We start from the raw sequence: 22,004 nt of genomic DNA on the forward strand, positions 1-22,004 counted from the left end.
CTTCGGACACAGCTGTCTTACGCATCCTGAACGTGCTGTTTATTTTTCTCTCCCTCCCCCTTTTTGTTTTCTGTTCTTTTTCAGTTTATGGTTAAGGTAGAGATCTCTCACCCGCCCGTTGTATAGTGTAAAACCGTACCACCACCATCATCATCATCATCCTCACTCCCGCGCAGAAGCATTATACGCTTGCAGCGCCGCCAGTGTCAACCGTAACTTCACCGACTAGCAGTTCTGATGGCGCTCCGCACTGAGGTGTTTGCGAGACCCTTTGTTGACAACCATTTGCTGAGCACGAAGTTTTCACAGTCGTGTTCCGTTATTCTGCTTCGCATCCTGTTTTGTTGTGCACCATTTTCATGCTGCCAGTAGTGCATGCGTGAAGTTGGTCTGCGTTGTGACACGTCCGAAGGATCCGGTGAGCTTGTGCGGACACCTTTCTCTTGACCTCGTAGCAGCCTCTGATGAGGTCTTTGTGCGCTTGCTCGTTGCGTTTGTTGTGCGTATGTTCCGAACCTCTTTTGCCGTGTCGGGCGTCCGGTGCGCACTGCCTCTAGCAGCCCGGATGGCTCCGTCAACTGCACGAATGCGTGTTGTCAGCGTGGCCTCCGCGATTTGCTGCCGGCGGCGCGCCGTTGCTCCGGCCGTCCCATTCGGCGCGGAGCCAGGCGGGGAGGTGTAATCACGGCCGGACTGGAGGAGCGGCGAGCGCGCACTTTCATACGACCTGCGCGCCCAAGAAGGAAACGATACTTCGAACCAACCCTCTACCCTCCCAATTCCCCTTTCTTTCGTCGAGGCATCGCCTCTTGCCGAGTGAGCGGACGACGCTTGCCGCGCGTGTTTTGGATCTGCCGCGGAATATCACCTGTACCAATGAATACTTCCGCTGCTATATCTCACCAGAAAGATGACTCGTGCGCTTCAGTTGCATGATGAAGAGTTTTAGCTGAATGTTTTTGACAGTGCGCTCCGCTGCCGGCGGTCCGCTTAGCCCGACCGGAGCGTGAGTAGCAGAAACACTTTTAGCCAAGCGATAACCGTATCTTTCTCGACGGGAAATCATTCGCGTCACTGGTCGTGCCCTGTGCGTGTGCAAGCCAAGACATGATCCAACTGTTTGTCTTGCTTACCATATTAATTTTGATGTGCAGTTGAGTTGAATGACCAGAGAAGAATTGAGGGCAAGAACTTCCACTAGAGGACAATCTGTTTATTAACGCTGCATCTTCACTTATTGGCTGGGCGCCTCGTCGCCACTAGCAAATCACAGCATAGTGTAAGTACTCGCATGTCGGCTGCAGCTATGAATACGGGCAATGGCAATTATGAAGAAAAATTGTAGGCAAAAGCAATCCTCGGCGGCTGCCTTTCAAGGTAAAGCATTTTTCGGCTTCAGAAACGTACTCACTGGTACGCGTAGCCATGCAATGAAAAGGGTTTTCTTTGATCCGGTAGTGTCTCTTGTTTCCCTTTAACTGGGAAGCGATGTAAAATGCCAGCTTTTTATCGTGGCACTCTTCTGCACAGCTCACACCTACCAGAGACGACCGTGACCCGACTCACTCAGTGTGGAGTAGCTCTGCTAGCGAATTCAAGGCAGAGGGGACAGGCTCTAGTCTTCCATATACAGTGGGACGTGTCTCATCAAATGCAAAAGTGTTTGTAGTTGTCGTAACCCAAAACAATGGTGCCGAAATGGCCGCTGCTGTGAAAAGAAAAGAAAAATAAATGCACATTTTCGTTCATGTGGGATTCCAACCCATGGTGCTGGCGTGGCAGCCAAGTGCGCTAACCACAGAGCTAACCTGGCACTACGCCACAGTGGAACAAGAATCATCCAGATGCGTCCCTACGACTGCATGCGCGTAGAACAGGCGTAGTGAGAAGAGGAGAGCTCTCACTGTGGGGAAGCTGCCGCATGAGTTGTGGCCAGTCTGCTTGCCGCGATTATTCATCTCGCGTCAAAACACCAAAATACAAAAGGGAGGAAAAAAAACAAACAGGATGCAACAGTGGTGAAGTCCAATAATCTCTGCCTTTCGTCTTCAAATAATGTAAGCAGACTGAAGTGCCGGTGAAATTCTTGTTCTCAGTAAAGGGTGGCCAAGTGGAGAGCTCAACAACGCTAAGCCGCAGTAGAGTTATTTCTGTCTGTGCGGTATTAAAAGAAAGTGAGCGAGTGCAAGGCAGTTATGTTCCGTATGCAGTTAGGATGCAGTTATGTTCCGTACTGGGAAGAAATATTCCCCATTTGAAGGTTCAAAAATTCCATATTTTCAGCACATTTTCCCCGCAGGTTTTTCGAGAATTCCCCGCAAATTTCCCCGCGTTCTCCTTTTGCAGCTGATGGATTTTTTTCGTGGATTCTTGTTCGGTTTTGGGCGTTAGCCAGCACCACCTATGTCTAATTTACGTGGCCTTCCGGATGCAAACACCGGTCAGAGTATCAGAGCTTCAGCGTGTACTAATTTCTAGTATACATCTGTTGCTCAGGAACATTTGATGATGCATTTCATGTTTCGTACCAAACAGCATGCTTACTTTAGAAGCTAAAGCTCAAAGTTAAAACTCGCGTAGGAAAAAAAAAAGGAATTGTTGGGTGATTGGGTAAATTTAGTTCAGCGTCGGGACTGGTGGAGCAATCTCTTGTTGCAGCATGGGGACTAAGGTGCACCGGCAATAAGGTTTTGTATATTGCGCAGGGATTCATGGAAACAGGCTTGAACCCTTCAGCCGCCACCGTTTCGCACTTTGCTAGCTCGGCCTCGTAGAGTATTCTTTCCTCTGTACTCCCTCCTGTTGTACGAACTGGATTAGAAGCGGTCTTGGATGCTTGTGGCTTGGGGGAAGATGACTGCGAATATTTGAATGTAAATCCGGTGAAGTGTTACGGGAACCTCTTTAAAGAAAACAACTGTGAATATTTAAACATAAATCCGACGAAGTGTTACAAAAATTTTTTTAAATAAAACAATGTAATGAATGACGCAAGGTCCGCCTTACTGACATTATTTTTCCGGTGAAAGGGGTTGGCTTTTGCAGTCAATGCGGTGAGTCTTTCAAGCTTCTTCGATTGAAAGAACCCGGGGCTCTCCTTGCTTCTGTGTGTATTCACTCTGGAAAGCAGGATTTTGCCCATTGCTGACCGGTCAAGGAGGGACATTCGGAAGTGGTGTCCTCACACAGATGAATAGAACGGAAAAGCATGACGCACATCCGAGCCATGGCTCCGTATTTGCATTGTGCGTGGTTTATTTGGTGATTATTAGATGCCTGCCACGAGCTGCAAGGCAGGGGATGAGTGTTATCCCTGTTATTGTTAATACGAGGGCATCTTGCAGTGCGAGTAGAGTGCATGTTTGTGCTGCAAATCATGCGCCCGCATCAACTGTTTTGATGTATTGCACCTAGTGTGGTAGCCAGATTGGCAGGCCCTTGAAACAGAAAATAATAGTGAAAAAATTATGCACAGTAAAATTTCATCAACTTTTGTTTTAGGGGAAACGTGTAGATTAAAATCAGCACGTTTGTTACTCCTGCACTGAAGATTTTTAATAAAAGAAAAGTTTAATGTGTTGTGTCATCATCGTGAAGGTACCGAGAAAAATAAATAGTTTTGCCTGCAAGAAACCAAAACAAGCAAAATGTGTCTGCACTCGAAGAGCATTACTTTGTGGCAGCTTCTGCAAACCAGTCTAGTTGACAATGAGTTGCTTTGCACAGCAGGGAAGCTACTCCCTTGGCCTGCCCGCTGCGGTGGCTCAGTGACTAAGGCGTCCTGCTGCTGGGCCCTAGGACATGGGTTCGATCACGGCCGTGGTGGTTACATTTCAGATGGAGGCGAAAAGTGAAAACGCCCATCTGTGGAGTTTTCAGCTCCTGTATAGATCCCCAGGTGGTCAAGATGCCTTGTAACCCGAGTGTGCAGACTCAGTGCATTAAACCCCATAATCTGGTCTAATCCCTTGACTTTCTATCTGGCCTCAAAGGTGTGTCTGGTGGACTAAATATTCTGTGGCCATTTTCTGCTCAGTATAAGATTAGCAATTGGCTTTTACGAGTGCTTTTGGTATACAGTGGGGTTGCACGAGTTTTCTATAGTGCTTGTGTTCCACTTCCAGAAGGCTCTACACCGGGGACAGCAAGCAACCAACACTACCACTCCTGAGGGTGCATCATGACCATGTGTACGGGTGTCGTTTGCAGCTGGAAGTTATCCTGCAGCCAAAAGACACAGGCATCCATTAGCACTCGTGCAAAAGGTACTCTTTTTATTCTTAGTGGTTGTCCTTGTACATTCCTAACTACAAATTTTTTTGCAGGTACTCAATGTGCGCTTTTGTCACTCATCAGCACAAGCTGCCAGACAGAAGAGAAAATTCCAGGTTAGAATTCAGTTTTTTTTGACTCAGCATTTTGGAATGGAGAAGTCAATACTGCTGAAAAAAAGGAGTCATTATTGCGATATGCATTGCATATCATTTTTGATGCACTTTCCTTTTGCTTTGCATGTACACTCAGATGCCTGTATAATCAAGCGTGTGGGACCGTGATAACTGTATTATTCAGGTCACTTTGTTATATGTGTCGCGCACCTCACTTACCCCTATGAAGCATATATATAAGCGTACTGAGAGAAATTATCATCAGAACAAAAACTGGAACAGGTGAAAAAAAGTAAATTTTCTTTTGCACAGTTGTATCGCGTACTGAATGCTCAACCAACGCCAACGTGATGCTGTCAAGGTTCATGGCGTGGTGTGGCACCAGGTCACGGAGGGACGAATTATATATCTGCAGCATGTCAAATGCTGCTACTGTTTCGGGGGTTGTCAGAGCGTTTAGCTCCTCTGCAAACTCTTCATCATTGCTCACCTGACACGTTGTGGTGTCTCTTGTCTTTATAATGGCTTCTACGATGCCGTCAGTTGTCAAGTCAGAGCAAACCAGTACCTGGCCGTATGCTGAGACATAATCGTTGGCCGTCACAACCTATGCTGCGCTTTAGCACACACCGTACATGTTTATCAAATCGTGCCAGTTCGTGGCCCAACTGAATGGTTCACGATCATTGGCATACCCATCACCTGCACATTACCATGTGTGTGGCTAGGCATGTTCATTATCAAACAACTCCGTGCTTGCGAATGCATGAGTTTCTTTGTTAAACTAGGAAATTCCCTGTAGTGGCTTTCACAAACAGGAAACAGAGATCTGGCCAGGCCATATTGCATGCTTCTTTGTACAGGCTATGTTGTAGTAGAAGCGTTCATTGTAGTGGCGTTTGGCTGTACAGTCTACGCCCATTACAACGGACCCTCTGAATCCAGAAAAAAACGTCTGCTGTAGCCGAAGTATGCAGTATCCGATAAGGGGGCAAGGGGGGGGGGTGTATGAGCCCTAAAGTGGGTACTTGGATCGACATTGCGTATGCATAGTACATACACTTTGTTCTTTCTAAACGCCCACACACAGTGTTCGCGCGAGGGCGAAGAATCGCGTAAACACCGTTTCCAAAGCTTAGCCCTGGCACTTGGAGAAGGCCTAGCGCATGCGGTCAAGAGTGTAAAGACGCATGATAAGCTGAGCAAATAAAGCAAGAATATAACTAGGTGCAATTATTAACCAGCTATAAAACATCAGTCGTGGCCATCGACATTAGCTAGGCTCTTTTAAATCCCCTCACGATGAGGCAGGTTTTCCCGAAACCGTTCGTCAAACAAATCGGATTGCTGCCTGACGTTCCCTCAAGGCAGCTCCCACATTTTTAGCGATTTTAGTCTGGTCACTGAAACAGCTGTAATGAAATAATCTGATGACGGTCAGCTGTAAAATCGAAAGTTAGACCAGTTGGACTGCGCACGGTTACCGGCAGATTGTACACAATGGATGGGGAACAACCCCCCCTACTTGAGGCATTTCTTACCCTTTTCACCGAACGGAATGGAAACGATGCATACGTGGGAATAATAAAAGCCGAACTTCACTGAACCCGAGTTTTTTATTACATAAAAAAACTGACGAGGGTAGACTCTCCTCCAAGTGCACCACTTCGAGTATTCGATAGCCCTGTTTTCAATCTCACCAGAGTTGCGTTTATCGGCAGAGGCCTTGTTCTTGATGGTAGGGCGGACTGTCTGCTTAGACAGGCCTGTACTTCTGGCGATGTTGGCCTGTTCAACAGCGTTAATTACGCTTAACTTATCTGACAGTGAAATCAGCTACCCTGCCGCTCATGCCGCTAGTCACACAAAAAAAGGCCACTGTCACTGGCTTGGTTTGGCTGCGCCAATGACCCGGCTGCCAGCAATGTTGCCAGACATAACAGTTTTCTTGAAAAAATAAACAAAAAAAAAAGCACATCGGGTGCCGGCATCGCGGAAGTCCACTATAAACTTTCACTCGAAACAATTTTCGCCTAAAATTTAGTCTGTTGTAGCCAATAGCCTGCTCTAGCCGGGTCCGTTGTGAGCGGAGCGGACTCAATTTAAAATGGATGGGGGACCAGACAAACCAACAGAAATGGTCGGTTGTAACCGAAAGTCCGTTGTTGCCTGATCTGCTGTAACGAGCGTAGACTGTAGTAATATTCTGAAGCGATCAGAGTTTTTGTTTTTTGTGTGCTGACATTAAGTCACAGCCAGCAGGCTTCTTTTAACATGTGGATAGGGAAACTAAGTCTTGTAAACATTTTGACGGCGTTGTGGCTGGTCCAGTATTGCAAAGGTTGCATTTCTTACCTTTTTCCAAATAATATTGTGCTCCATTTTAGTTTTCTAGTTTTGTAAATTTTGTATCGAAATGTATAACACTTAATAATAGGTTTTGAAATGTCATGTTTTTTTACTTGGGGATAAAGATAAAGGTCAACCTTTTGCCAGTGTAAGACTTTCCGTGGACTTGCTGAATTTTACAGTCTGGTGCTGTTTGCCTTAGTTATGTGAGGTTTTTGGCCTACCATTTCACGTTGTGAAAGGAAATTTGGGAAACGTAAGAAAACGTCTACTTTACCTTGCTCATTATGGATGGAAAAGCCAAATGAAGATATCACCACTAACCATGCTTTGTGAGCCATTGTTTTTTTTTTTTCATTGCCAGTGCCTAGTTGCAGTGGTTTTCTAAAATTGGGCCTTAAGGGAATGTCCAAGGTACCCACACCCAACTATGGTTGGCGGGAGAGAGAGAGTAATCCATTCATAACTCACCTCGGCTATTCTAGTTTCGTCAGCAGTTTTCCCGATCTGTGATCAGTTTGTATCTTTGGAGAGCACTGCAGAAGATAAATGTGTGCAGAGTAAATGCTATAGAGTTCGATTTTTCAACACCCCACTGTGACCGTATTGGCGTCTGCTTTTCTTAATTACTGTAGAGTGAAATTTCTTTCCAGTTAACTTGAATTACCACAAAAACCCACATGTATAAAGTGAAGTTCTAGGCTTTGCCACACGAAATTTGTGTCTCGTTTTAAATTGCTATATGGTGGCAAAACATATTAGACGAACCATGGTTAAGGATGATGACCAATTTCATACAGCGAAGCTGTTTAGCAAATCGTACTTTCTTGTTTCCGCAGTTAAAAATACCAAGAAATTGCCGAGCGCTCACGTGAGCATGGGCCTTGTGGCGACCACCCGGCAGTTATAAAAACCAAGATAATGCTGAATGCTCATGTGTGCGAGCCTTACGGCGACTGCCCAGCCTGTCCGGCACACGTTTGTCAAGCCCAGCATACCCACTTAGGGAGATTGGCCAAGATTGGCAAATAATAAAGGAAAAACTCCAGCATTTGCCGTAATCGGGGTAACACTTGCTCGGAACGAGAAAGATACATCTTAGCGTACGTCCCTCTAAGCGTACGTCCAATGATTGCCACTTCCAACAAATGAAGGAAGCTCAGACTTCTAGCTACAATGATGGAATAAAGGTAGTTGCGGGAGCGAAGAAACGAATCACCTGCAATTGTGGACTTAAACGTTCGTGATTGTTAAGCTGGTTGCGTACAGCTTCGCCACTGTCAGGTCTTATAAGCACTGTAAGATCTTATAAGCGTTAGAATAAGCTTCCTTCATTTTTTAGACATTATTTACAAGGCGGCCGTAAGAGATATCGTGCAGGCAGCACCCACCCTTACCTTCTTCATTGTCATTGGGGCTGGAACTGGTCGAGGCTTTTCCATGCACTGTCTGCCAACCAGCATGCTGCCATTTCATTTCTGGCCTTTGTTTACCATTTTTCCTCATCAACCACCTGTAAATAATAAAACTTCCATGCAAGTTTGGTTGAGGAGCCAGGGTATTGCTACAACGGATATCGAAATATTTTCGGCAGAGCTGATGTATAGGCGCCGGACAGCGCCCAGAGGGCGACACGAAGCTTGCGACACCCAGCGTCCCCTTCGGCAGATATGCGCAACACTGGGTCGGTCCCCGCATGCCAGTACGTTCCTGGCTTGGGGACGCTCCTCTTTTTGCAGCGCGAATGAAGCTTATCAGTCGGCCCTTTTTGGCTTAAAACGAAGTAAGAGATTGTACAGTAGTCCTGCCACATAGTGCAGGTGAATGAAGGATTTATTCGGTGGAATTCGCATATATGAAGGCATATAAAGGCCGCATAAGCGTGATGCCCAGAAGAGAAATGCTTGTACAGCCTGCCTGCGGGAAAAACTTTTTCAAGATCAGCATGTTTCCTTCAAAAGAAAACGTAATTTATATTGTTCAATCCACAAAATAAGAGGATTTGTCTGCAAATACATCAGACGTTGCGCGATGTTTCCGCGCGAGGTATTCCATCCATGTGAGTGCACTTGCGACTGCAGGACTACTAACTGGACCACATGGCTGTTACCTATAGGTCTTTGATCCGAACGTGATGGTCCATACATGTAACAGTATTAAATTCACTTTCGTTTGTGAATAGCGAAAGTGTGCCGCTAATAAGTGCCCGCTCCGCCAAGAAACTTTTGGGCTTCCAGGTGTAGCCCAGTACGCCAGCTGTATAAAAACATGCCCTAAAAAAGAAACTCTTCTCGAGAAGGCTATCACAAATTCCATTTTGCAGGAAGGGGGGGGGGGTTTGCAGAACATCTACTAGGCGTATTGTAATAAATTACGGAGTATTCATATTCGGGTATTTTTTCTCTCCAAGCCGACGGGTCCGGCGTGAGACCTCTCTTAGAAAGGATAGTAGCGCTTTTATTACCGTCAACACCTTTGCAGCAACTCAAGGGAGAAGAAATTAGTTGCCTGATGACACCTCTCACTGCTCCGGAGTGACTGGAATCACAATGGATGGGATAAAGTTTGTCCTCCTCCTCCCCCTCCCCGAGCACGAAAATTTCGTCTTGCATTCATATATTTCCAATTTTTATTGCAGAGCATCTTCTCTCTATTTCGCTTTGCTTTTCAGTGGCTTAGACAACAATTTCATTGTTTCTTTTGCAAAGAGGCGGTGATTTTATGATATCTCATTGCTCGGGAAACATTTGGAAACGTTAACTCCTATAAGTGTCCGCCCCACATGTGTTTACACTTGAACCTTGATATAACGAACCTCGATTTAACGAAATTCGCGATATAACGAATTTTTCATGTTTTATTTCAAAATTTTGCTAAATCCATGTATTTTTATCTCGATTTTACAGAGTAATTTCGTGCGGCGCTTTCGATTTAACGAAGTCATGGCGAGAAAGGAAGAACGAAATTTTGGTCGAGGCACGTTTTATTTTGCCTCTCAAAGCCTACATTGAAAACATTCAGTGCTGACATTAACTCTTAAAGGCTAAAATGAAAGAAAAGCGGTGAAATATGCAGTTGACAACAATTAAAAGTGATGAAAGAAGCTGCTTAGAAACCGTTAGCGGTCATGGACGGTTTAATAGTGCGGCCACCATTTTGACGTCTCCATCGTTGCCTACGCCAGCGCCCTCTATGCTTAGGCTGCCGAAGCCTACTTCAAGTGTGTTTTTCTATGCGTCCTTGCTCACGGTGCAGCTGCTCTAGGTTGTGCTCACTGATAACCACATTATTATTTTGTTCGTCCATCATTAGATGTGTCTTATAAGCAGCATGAGCACTCCAAGGGAAAGAAAAGTGTTCCGAACAAGAGCCTGAGGAAGTGTGGGTGAAACCGAAGGCCACCGAAGTGATGGATGCCATCGACGTTCTGCGGAGGCACGCGGGCGCACGCGAATGTTGAAGAGCAAGCCTTGTTAGCGCTGTCAGCATACGAGTGTCATGTAAAGCCCACCCTGGTCATGAAATGCCAAGCACTGCTTACGGGCTTCTTCACTACGGCTTGAACATTGAGTGCTGGTAGCAATAAATTGCTCTCCGAATGTGGTCAGAACGTGTTCATTAGACAGCTGCGATGCAGAGAAATCGGTTTCTTTAGGGCTCAGCGGGCATAAAAGTAATTGCTTAATCAAATTTGGCCAGAAGATATTTAATGTAAGCTTTCCGCTTTAGCGGGAGCAAGTAAGGGCTGCTCCATAAAGTGAAGCGGTCCGTGTGTACTCTGCTCAACTCTCAATCATAACTTTATCTCGAGTGTCGTGGTTGCATCACGCGCCCATACTGCAGAGCCTTTGTGCATGAAAAAAGTCTTTCGAAAGTTTTATAGCACCCTTCCGCTGTTGGCCCGCCGCACCCCTCAACGCCACGCCTAAGCCTACCACTGAACGGACGAAAAGAGGCGTAACTTCGAACCAGCACCTCGCCGGGGTGAAGTTCACGGGGCATGGACACGAGTTCAGTTGACTAACACCGGCGTTTAGTAGTGACTGAAATGAAAAAAAGAAAAAGTGGAAACCTAGTCTGCTATCATATTTAATGTGGCGTTGCGGAAAAAGCACCGGGTTTACGACGACACGAACTACTGTCGGCTATCCGAATTCCATTGCCTAAGTGTTCAAGCTCCTAATTCACACAATTTTCGCGGCCAGTTTTAGTACAAATTTCGGTTTAAGTGGAGAGGTAACTACATAGCAGTTGTTTCTGAGCGATGGGTAAGGTTTTGAAACCTGAATAACTGGTTAAATTAATGGTAAAATTGAAACCTCGATTTTACGAAATTCTCGATTTAACGAAATTTTCACCCGCAAGTACGACTTCGTTATATCGAGGTTTAACTGTATAGTATTTAATACGGCGATATAAGCACGTGAAATATTACATGAAGCAGAGTAGAACCGCTGGGTGATAAACTACACTGCTATAACTGTGTTTGGGGGCCCTCTTTGTTACCAAATTTAATGCGCACTTATGTGTATTTACTGCCTGCTGCAGCCTACTAACAAGCTGCTCGTACACCACGGCAGTATGTAATCCGCTCGCTTAGTGTTGGCTTGTCAAGATTCAGTAACTATGCTTCGTATCTGCGAAAAAAAGAGAGAAGAATCTTTGGGAGAATCCCAAACCTTAAACACACGCTTCCCAGTTGTATCAACCTATGGCTAGGCAGCAAGGCGACAGCATTGTATCGGTGTCCCATTTTATTTGGAGGCTTCCCCCTACTATAAAAACTTTCTGCATGACTTTGTTGCAGTATGCAGTAGATATACCGTAAAATTCCGAGCAAGCGCCCCCCCCCCCCCCCTCAGCAAGGCGGAATTACCGGCAAAGTGAAGGGGGGGGGGCACTATCTTGGAACGGCACCAAAATTCCAGATGGCGGCGACAATTGTTTTTACGGGAAAAAAACGCAGTGCACGTGGTTTTAAGCTTTCATTAGGAAGATGAACTTTATTACGCAAAAGATGTTACTGTTAGTTACTTTGGAAACCATTGGAAAACTTAGCAGCAAAAAAAAAGTTTGCAGCACTCTGCTGCCTCAGTCTTCGGGTGCTACGGCTTGATCTTACTGCTGTTCGTCACTTTCGAAACCATCGAAAGGCTCCTCAGAGTCTGTAGCCAAAAACAGTTCAGTGCACTCGTCTTCCAGTCCACCCCGCTCTTCTGGCACCACGGCTCCGACATCTGCCAGCCCGCCGTGCAGGTCGCCGTCCTCGGAGCCATCGATTGCGTTTGCAATGCCGCACCCCTTGAAGCAGCGCACCACAAGGACCTGCTGCCGCGACGGCTTCTTAAAGTTGCCTTTTGACGTCATTTCGCCATCGCAGGAAGTTCGCGGAAGTCTGGAAGGCGCTTAATGCCTCCGCAGATTCCTCGGGCGTCCTCTGGCTCTCGTTCATGGCGTGGCACATTGCAACGCCGAACCGCTGCTTCCAAACCTGCTTATGTAGTGGCTGGAAGCTACAAAGCTACCTAACTGCATGCTGTTTGCTATTTTCACAGCCTCTTCAGACAGCAGCCGGTTGCTAACGGCGCGTCCCGCGCTTCTTTCGTGCTCTAAGAACTCGAACAGCGTATCGTCCACGTACTTGCTGAACACTGGGGCGCCGTTGCTTAGCTTCCATCGAAGTTTTGCTTTTCCGAAGTTTTGCTGCAGCAGATTGTCAAAATTCTTCACCTATTCACGTATGCGCTTTCGGTCGAGCTTGAACTGTCGAGAGGTCTGGTGCACGTTTTTCCCGTGCTCTCGGTGCCATCGGATCACCTCGATTTTCTTTGCAACTGTGTAGGAATGCATGACCTACCACCGCCAAAACAAAGAAACAAATGGCGTGTAGCGTTCGGTTGAAGTAGATTGGATTGGATTCTTAGACTGGCTCCAGCAAGCCAGTGTTGCCTGCACGTGGTGCGTGATAACTGTGTGGAGGGAGGGGGGGTGCTTTCACGGAATGGCGGGGAAATTTGAAATTAGCACTGAAGTGGTGGGGGGGCGCTTGCACGGGTGGGGGCGCTTGCTCGGAATTTTACGGTACACGCAAGTAACGTTATGACACACGTTTTTGCAAAGTTGCGTTCACGGGCGCTGAAGGCGGTGTGCGCGGCGGGACCGACCCAGAGTTGCGCGGGTCTGCCACAGCTGGTACTGCACTCGCCCGGCAAACTTCGCTGTCTGGAGCCTATAGCGGGTCTCCCCAGTATTCTTCTCCACGATGCCTGAGGATGATCATCCTGTGCAAGGAACAGCCATTGTTGGGAGACACTGTGTACGAGGGCCCTAGATCTTTGCTAGAGACACTGCTAAGGGCGTGGAAGAACAGCTAACTCACTGCCAGTGGTTAAGCCGCTACAGTACCTGGAACGCTGCTGAACTCACTGTTGCACTTTTGGTGGGGACTACTCTAACGTGGTTCAAGAACCATGGACACGTGTACAACATGTAATTATTTTGTTGGGAGAATTTCAAGTTCCTTTGGTGATTCCACCACAAAGTAGGTGCTACAGACTTTGCTACAATGTACGCCAGACCCAGGTGAAACGAAACCACTTACATAAGAGGCGCAAAAGCTGTGTAGGGTTATTGATTTAAGCATGACGGGAAAGGATGAAGTCGGCAATTTTTAAAAAGATTTCAAGAGACATCTACCATTTCTTAGTAGGCCACACGAGTCATGAGACATCACCCAGCACTGCCGTCCTTTTTCAGGTGTAGATATTCACCGCACCACACTAAAATTGGAATGTTTGACTAGCGTAAACATTGTAGCCAGCATTGGCTGACACCATCTGCTGTATCGTCTGTGAGGAGCTCTTCAGGCATGAAGAGCCTTTTTGCCGTGCTTGTAGGGTCGTGCACATTCTTGACTGGAAAATGTACGGGCTGACGCTGTTTTAAATTTAAGTGCTCACTTCTGGAAAGTAGCTTTTCATCCTTTGATGAAAATCCTCAGCTTGTTGCCGTCTGCAGAACAACAAAAGACAGAATCGACTTTGAGCAGTTTTGTCGCCATCTTGAGTGTTTCAGATGCTTTAGTGATGTCTACGATGAGTACTTCACTGTCAATTAGTAAAAATGCCTCATCTGCTACAGTTGTCGTCTTTCGGGACAAATTTCTCGCTTCTACCATAATCCCAAGCAGCACAATGTGAGCAACAGTAGCCTATATGGCGCCTCTCCACCACTCGCAATTTTCGCTGCGAGGCTCGCTGGCCATGGTGCGAGGCTTGCTGGCTCCTCCATAGAGCAGCCATCATAGCCGTGGTTCGACCAGCTTCAGACTGCAGTCTGACACCGCCTACCAGAGGTCACTGATGTTCACCCTTACCATGGCATCAGTTACCACCGCCAAAACACTGCCATGTGCAGACAACAGAGGTTAGGCTCCAGGACAATCGCCGTGCAGCATACCACTTACCGACAGCCTCAAATGGAACTCACTTTGCTTGTGTTTATGTTACGAAACAAAGTGGAAGTGTTAACCAATGGGATTCCATGAATGGCTCTAGTTGATACTGGTGCAACATTTTCTGTGATAAGCCTTGATTTCAAATAGGTGACCGATAAAAAGCGCAAAGGCTTATGGGTGCGTCGTCTGCTCCCGCCACTTAAGGTTCAAGATTGTTCCTGCCCTTCTGTACACTGGCAGCTTTCACGCGCATCTGTGCGTGTTCTTTGTTTGTCACAGATTGCTTACCTTTCAGGGAAGCCCCTAGTAGGATTAATCATAGTTATTCATTGAATGCGTGATGCATGAGCATTTTTTTGGTGAAAACAAACAACACTCGCGTGCAAAAGCCGACAAGTGTATGGGAGGCGAGGAGAGCTCTCGAACCAGAAGTGGCGAGACTCGCGGGAGCAGACAATGTACCCATGAGCCTTCGCACTTTTTACCGGTCACCTGTTGTCTTGAGGTGATGTTTAAATGGGACAAAATGACAACTTTTTTGCTGTCAGTGGCGAGTCTGTGTCCACTTGGTGTCTGTTCAATTGTCTCGTTTGGTGGCCAAATTTATACGCCTCAAGCTTTGCGATCGCTGCGCCGCCTGCCGCCGCTTCTCTGCGGCGTTGACGGGATTAGCGCTGCGCGGCTGATAGGGGCTCATGCAGTGTTTTGGTTCTCTTTCGCTTCTTTTTGCCCTTCGGTGCCCTAAAAAGCTTGTTATGGTGACGTCTGTAAATAAATAGTACGTCTAGGGCACTTCAAAAACCGCTGTGTCTTGGTAGGGTGCTGAAACGCCAACAATAGCTATCCGGGAACGCGGTTCTGCGCCCTTCTTGGCCGCTGTTACGGGCGTCAGCGACGGCCGCAGCATACCATCGCTGTCACCTCCGAATACGTGCGCCACAAGTGAATTTTATTGCAGCCTCATTTAGACCTGATACTGGCACAGTGAGAGGTGTGTTTCGTTTTGCAGCGCGGGTAACGAAAGCGGCCTCGTTTCGAATGTATACGTTGGAGAAAAATATATTTCAGGGGTGTGATTACCCAATACCTGACAATAACTCATATCTTTTATGAGAATATAGGCCATGAGAAAATTTTGACTATATTCCAAGGCTCTGCTTTGGGAGAGATGTGCACTTTTGCATGCCTTATAGCAAGAACCAAGAAAAGTTAATTAAACCACGGAAAAATAAATGGCCTGCGAGTCCGGACGAAACAGAATGGCTCATACAGAAATGAAAAAAACTCAGTGCAGCTTCCAAAATGCTAAACACGTTCGTCTAAACTTAAGCCGGGTAGGATTCACGAGACCAACTGGTGTGCGAAATGCACTGCTATTTTGCGAGACATGGGGAGGGGGGGAGGCGGATGCTTAACTATCCTTATGTACTAATGCGGAGCGAAATCACGGAAATAACGTTTCAGCAAACACACACACAAGCTACGCGTCCACCTTGCTCTAGTTTTTAGACTTCAACGAACAGTTGATCACTCGGCGGACGCATTTTTTGAGGTATACAAGTTCACAACTGATAAAACGTGCCGTTAGAAGAGTGGGATATTAAGGCTCTCAGATTTCCGTTTGTTCTTGATTATGCAAGCGCCCTGCTTCATATGACTATGCTTCGAAGAAACGTTTAGTCGCGGACGCGCATTACTCTCGAGCTGTCGAAGCTGTTCTCCGCGCAGCTCGCGGAGGATACATGTAGCATATATGAATGTTTGCGGCAGCTCAGCTCACGACAAGATACCCCAGCATTAATTTGTTTGTCGTGCGCTGATCCCGGGTATAATTTTGCCTTATCCATCGTACTTATTTCGTAGAATTTTTGTGAAATTTATGTTGGGAGTTGTCAATATCTGAGGTATGATATTAGCAAGCATAACTGGCGTGCTGTCAGGTATGAGTGCTCCATTAGGTTGTATAAGCGCACAAAACTGGTTTAAGTCATAGTGTATAGCCATAGCATGACCATTTGAGGGAACTATGCTTAGTAAATTTAGTACTGTTGGTAAATTTCAGGGCAGTGGAATCACAATAATCTCCATATGGATATCCCAGTTTCGTCACACCGACCTGTGACGCACATCTGGCGCTTGCACAGACCGAATGTACCAGACTAAGATCACGTCAGACCTTTTACACTCCCGTAAATGTGCCAAATTTGCGAACAGAGTGACTGCTCGACATAAATACGTATTTCCTCCTACAAATGGTAAATCTCAGCCATGAATGGGCCCCGAAAGCAGTGCTGACAGTGGGGAATGGGCGGAGACTCCCGCGGCTGCTTTCGAAACAGGCCGCTAGGGGGATTTCAGTGGCGCCCCTATAGGCCGCGCTCGAGGCGTATAGGCCAGAGTTCACTGTGCTCCCGCATTCTATGCATGTTATTTTGGGCTTGACTCGAAACAGTCTGGTGGGACAGTTGACTGCAAAAACGGCGAAATTTAACTGCATAGGGCTCGACCATCCACCCTTGTTAAAGACATTGGGGCTACCACACATCCCACGTTTGGTTGGCGCAATCATGCCTCCACGGTTGCTACATTTGTTTTCGGCCTTTTCATAGAAGCCACGAAGGGTGACGTTGAAGCTGTCATAGAACCAATCTCTTGCTTTCGGCCTTTGTGTGAAAGCTGCCGCGGGTGACCTTGAAGCTGTCATAGAACCAGTCTCTAAACTGTGCAAAAAACATTTTGGTATAACATTCTGTTATTTTTGTTAAACTTGGGTTAACCCCAATGTGGACAGTTAACTAATGCAGTTAACCCCGGCTACTGCCACCTAGCCTAAAACCTCTAGAATTCTCTAAATGCGCTAGCACCCCGGTTGCTTTTTTCATGGAAGCTGTGGGTTCTTCCGGTTGTCCTTGCTGGTAAACACCTCAAAATTTCAAGGTGGGATTAGCCAATACATTTCAACATCAATTCAAGCATCACCCATTGATGGGCGTACTACCATAATATTCGCATCTTGAACTTCTCTCATCAGCAGTGGTGCCCATCAATTCCAGAGACCTGGATCCTCTGTTGAATAGACACGGGAGCTGCGCTGTATAGAGGAGTGCACTTGAAAGAAGTCTGAGAAGTAAACTTATTGCCGGGCCGTTTTCAGTGGCTGCTGAACGGACGCTCTTTCTTTGCGTGCATTTTAATACAGTTCAGCCCATTTTGTTAAAAAAGAACTTTAAACTTTACAAGTGCTTCTTATTTTTTCAACTTTTCGAGCTTGCTGATCTTGTATTAGTTCTCATGCTCATATCTTGACGAAATTTTGCCCACATGGGATCCTTCAAGGCAGGAGCACTACCTTTATCTCTATAAAACCTCAGTATTACTTAATTATTGATACATATTTGAAGTAACATTTCCTGGGGTTTGAACCGTCTAATTCTCAGGTACTACTTATGCAGCTCTGGTCGCAACTTTTGTGTGCACTTCCTGCTTAGGAGCGAAAAGTGAAAATGCCTGAATTTACATGCCTTAGTGCCACAGAAAAACTAGGCAACACACATCAAATGTAATTATATATTTGAAATCGGAATTAGACATTTGAGATTGGCACAAAAAATTGTTACCAACCAGAGCTTCATCCCACTACGTTATATATATTACAAAATGTCCCCAACCAGCAAATCCCTTTAATGCTGTATCATTAAGCTTTGACTAAGTGCTTTTATAATGCTCCAGCATCACCAAGTTGGACCGGAAAACAAATGAACTATGTGCATGGAATTTTAAATGCCTGTCTGAGGATTTGTGTAACACTTTGCCTTTAGCTGCCCTGACCTTAGATTTTTTTTTCAGTTGTGGAGGTGGATGATAGCCAAGCTGGTGCCTTGAAAAAATGCGCTCCACAAGATGGAGCAGTCATCACAGCAGAGGCTACCTCTCACACCTGCTCTTTCCATGCACAGTCTGGCAACACTGGGTAGGTTGGAAGGCAATTCTTGCAATGCTGTTATTTGTAAAACAAATACAGTAGAGCCCAGGCTCAAAAAAGGAACTCATTTTGTTCAATGCATTGAGAGATTTGGTGCAGCCAATCTCGTCAAGGGTGCTTCTGTAGAAATAGAGTGGCAGTTGCCTGCAGAATACAGGAAGATGCAATGTGTAACCAAATACAGATATAAATGTAATCCTGCCAAGATTTTTACATGACAAAATTAAAAAATGATTTGTTCAGCATATCAAAGTTTCTATCAAACTGTCTGCGAAGTGGCCTTTTGGAGCAAAGGAACAAGAAAATAAAAGGGAAAACCATAAGCGGTAGCTTTATAAATGTTCATTAACTTCTCAGAAAGAAGTAATGAAAATTTGGTTTGACTTTTAAGCCTCTAGATCTTTCTGACAACACTGACAATGCTATTATAGAGCAGTCATTTCCAACCTTCTGCATATGTAATGACAGTGCACCAGTTGTTTTTAACATCTGCCTTAACATTGCCGATATTTAAAAAATTGAGAAGCTGGGTTTTGCTGAGGCATGATATGTCTCATAAATGTACGAGGATTGTAACACTGCTCCTCACAAGTGTGGGAGTGTAAGCTCCTTAGGAACTGCCTCCACCAAAGCTTTGGTATCAGTGCCTTCAAGTGCAACAAGTTTTATCGGTGTGGCATAGTAAAGGAAAGGTAGACAAGCTTGTCATTGCTCCTTATCTATAGACTTTACGGTGCTATACTTAAGCTATCAAAAGGACCCAGCAGAACCCAATAATTTTCTAAAAACTGTAGCGAAAAAGCAATGTTCCACTATGTTTCTTATTTTTGACTTATCGTCAACCCCCTCCCCATTGGAGGGAGGTGTAGGTTGTTGGGCAATCCCTTCCAAATAGGTAATGTGCCACCACGAAGAAAATTGAATTAAGATGGCAGTGTTTAGGTAAAGAAGTGAGTGATGAACAAATTGGGATGTTGCTGAGGTGGTCGGTTGCACCAATAAAGTCATCCAAAAAGTGGGAGGTTGAAAAGCGGTCATTTGGAGGGATAAAAATGGGCTGGCAGCGCTCCGTATTCCTAGATCTTTAGTGCATTGTGGGCTACTGCTCTCACGGTCTCAGCAGTGGCATCCGTGGAATCTGGCCCTGACCTTTCTAGCTCATTGACTTACCGTGGGCCCGTGCTCTTATGGCTCCTGCATGTGACTCTTGTGGGACTGACCCTGTCCTGCTCTCATGACAGAAGTTGTCCATGCGATACTGAGAACACTAATGAGGATTACAAGGCTTGCAAACCCATGCCATGAAAAGTGCCGAGCCATTCGCACCTCTGCATCAGCGTCCGTGGCGAGGGCTTAAAGATGGGCAAACTCCAGACGATCTGTGCAAATCTATACGCGATGGCGACCGCAACAACTTTTGTGCTCTCTGGGCTCTTTTTGCACGGCGATGTTGCATCACCTCGGCCAAAAGAGCACTGATAGATAGTGTCATGTGGCAGTGTCATACTGGAAGTCAACTAGACAAGAACGGAGGATCTACGTGATTCTTTAGGTGGATCCGCCCATATAGGCTTCAAAGACAATTGGACTGGGTTAGTTATGTGTGTGCAGCCAGGCTACTGGGTTTGGATAGTTTCAGTTCTGCAGTGCTTTTTGGTCTTGTTCGCTTTTTGTGCTTGTGGCTTGTCTTGGTAAGAAATAGTTAATTGTTTAATGTCCCAGCAGATGTCCCTTCTTTTCTGCTTGGGTCAGGTCTGGAGATACTAGTCACACTGACTGATTTCACTAGTGCACGACCACATTATGAGTGCAAATAGTGAAATACCACATTAAGGCTGGCTAAGGTTTCAAGGTCCCTGGGAAACTTTTTTACTGCAAATTCAAGGACTAAAAGACTAAAAATACATATATGGGATTCGAAACTGAAGAAATTTTGCTTTTAGTAAGACACTGTTAATTTTAAAAACTTGTACTGCAATATGCATGAGCTATTTGAAAGCTTTGGATTTGTGTTTTTTGTATTTAGAACACTTTGCACATATTGATTTTTTTTAAAGCGTGGTATTTGATTCTGAACCGAATCAGATACAGTAAAATCTCGATGATACGAATCTCGCGGGACCGCGGGAAATATTCATATCATCCGAAATTCGTGTGCACTAACACAGGCCAAAAAATTTAGCACTAAAAAAAGTTTCTGTTTATTTCTTTTTTTACTTTTGCGTGAAGAAATCCGACATTTCTCTGCTTTTTTTAACCTCCATGTCGCCAAGCGGTCCATTCTGGAAATTCGTCTCCTCATTCGCGGGGCCCAAGCTCCCTACAGGAGCGTTTTTGCACGTGATTTGTGCACATCGGCATTGCGCGCACGATATTTTCACGGCCACGTCGGCGATTCCGCGGCCGCTTACGCATGTGCCTTGGTCAGAAAATGTCGCGCTACATGCGCAACACACGTGGCAGTGGGAGGAGCCTGACGACTTGCGCCAATGGGGAGGCGTTCGACTCAGGGCGGCAGTTTCGAAGCACTCGAGGCAGCCGGCTGGCTCCGCTGGAGGTGTTTAGGCTTAGCAGCCCAGCAGATATTTCATGGGCGCTTTCACTAGCGGCGCATATGATGTTTTATAGCACCGTTTTCGCCCACATTATTAGCTCATTTACCGCGCACGAAACTTCGTGTGTGCTTTGAGCGGAATTTTAAAAGCAGTTAGAAGCGATCGCTCGAGCGCCCTGCACCACTTCGCGACCGAAGCCGCCGCCATGTTGCCGCGGCCGGCCACGCCCGCACAGCGTGCGGTTGGTTTCGTTTAGTTTCGTGGCGGCGTCAGCGCGCCTGTGGAGTGTGCAGTGCGTTTTCGCGAGCAGAAAACATCAGCTCGGCCGCTCCTGGAGAAAGAGCGACAAAGTGGGGAGACAGATAGCCCGTATGTTGCCATCGCTTGCTCGCTCGGCAGTCGGGCGCCTCGCAAGCTCGTTCGTATCATCCGCCGTACCGCGCAGGTCCGTTCGTAAGAGCCGAAATTTTTCCCATTGCAAACAATGAAATTTCGCCTGGACTTATCAGAAATTCGTATCATCCCGAAATTCGTATGACCCAGAATTGTATGATCGAGATTCCACTGTACTGTAGTTTCACTTCAGTATTGTAAAGATCAAAATAGCGACACAGCCACACTTTTACTCAATAGCCACGCTTTTGCTCAATTTGGAGGAGTGAAATGCGTGCAACTGGTGGGACCGTGCGATGTGTTTCAAAATGTTTTCTACCTCAAGCGCTTCGTCGCATTTTTGCATTCTTTGACGTGCGATACATGGACAGTGTTTGCACGCACAATGGCCATGCCTTTCCCTCCCTGTGTGTATTTACACCTGTTGGGGTGTGCAGCTGTTCTAGAAAATGTCTTTGCCCTTTTTTCGCTGCAGTATTCGCCTTGGCCTCGCCATTCACGAGCTTGACTCTCGTCTTAAGACTTGGTAAATCGATCTCGCGTAGCAGGTATGAAGCTGCCGACTGGAGAAATGAAAATGACACCACACAGGGCTAAGGTGCAGCTACCACATCGTCACCACAAGCTTGCTCTTTCATTTGCAAGGCTTTTAAAAAATGACACAAGTGAGAAGCATTAGAAACTATTTCAGAACAGGTGTCATTTGCAAGGGCCACATGGTGTAAGCGAGAGTATTCTCTGAATCACCTAGGAGACTTGTTTTACTTATCTGCATGACAAGAACTTGTACCTGCGGCTGATTCTCTAGACCGCACGATAGTTCTAAGGTCATGCTTGCTTATTTTCTGGAGACATTGAGTATGTGGTGATAAAAATATTTC

The 22,004-nt window shown here is 46.1% G+C and overlaps 1 protein-coding gene across 4 annotated transcripts in view; it reads left to right on the top strand.

The window, feature by feature from the left end:
* The window catches only part of LOC144158692 (uncharacterized), a 74,492-nt gene that overhangs the window by 49,398 nt on the left and 3,090 nt on the right, over positions 1–22,004 (top strand). For 2 of the 4 annotated variants that reach the window (XM_077689745.1, XM_077689746.1), the window contains exons 6-8: positions 4,125–4,265; positions 4,326–4,388; positions 18,040–18,163. In XM_077689745.1, coding sequence (XP_077545871.1) covers positions 4,125–4,251 — 127 coding nt within the window. In that variant the 3' untranslated portion in view covers positions 4,252–4,265; positions 4,326–4,388; positions 18,040–18,163. Of the gene's footprint in view, positions 1–244; positions 419–4,124; positions 4,266–4,325; positions 4,389–7,576; positions 7,799–18,039; positions 18,164–22,004 lie in introns of those variants that run through there. The other 2 variants (XM_077689749.1, XM_077689747.1) reach the window with 2 other exon arrangements.

The sequence above is a fragment of the Haemaphysalis longicornis genome, unplaced genomic scaffold (genome assembly GCF_048455015.1).
Source record: "Haemaphysalis longicornis isolate Haplotype H1 unplaced genomic scaffold, Haemaphysalis longicornis Haplotype H1 scaffold_10, whole genome shotgun sequence".
NCBI classification, from domain to species: domain Eukaryota; kingdom Metazoa; phylum Arthropoda; class Arachnida; order Ixodida; family Ixodidae; genus Haemaphysalis; species Haemaphysalis longicornis.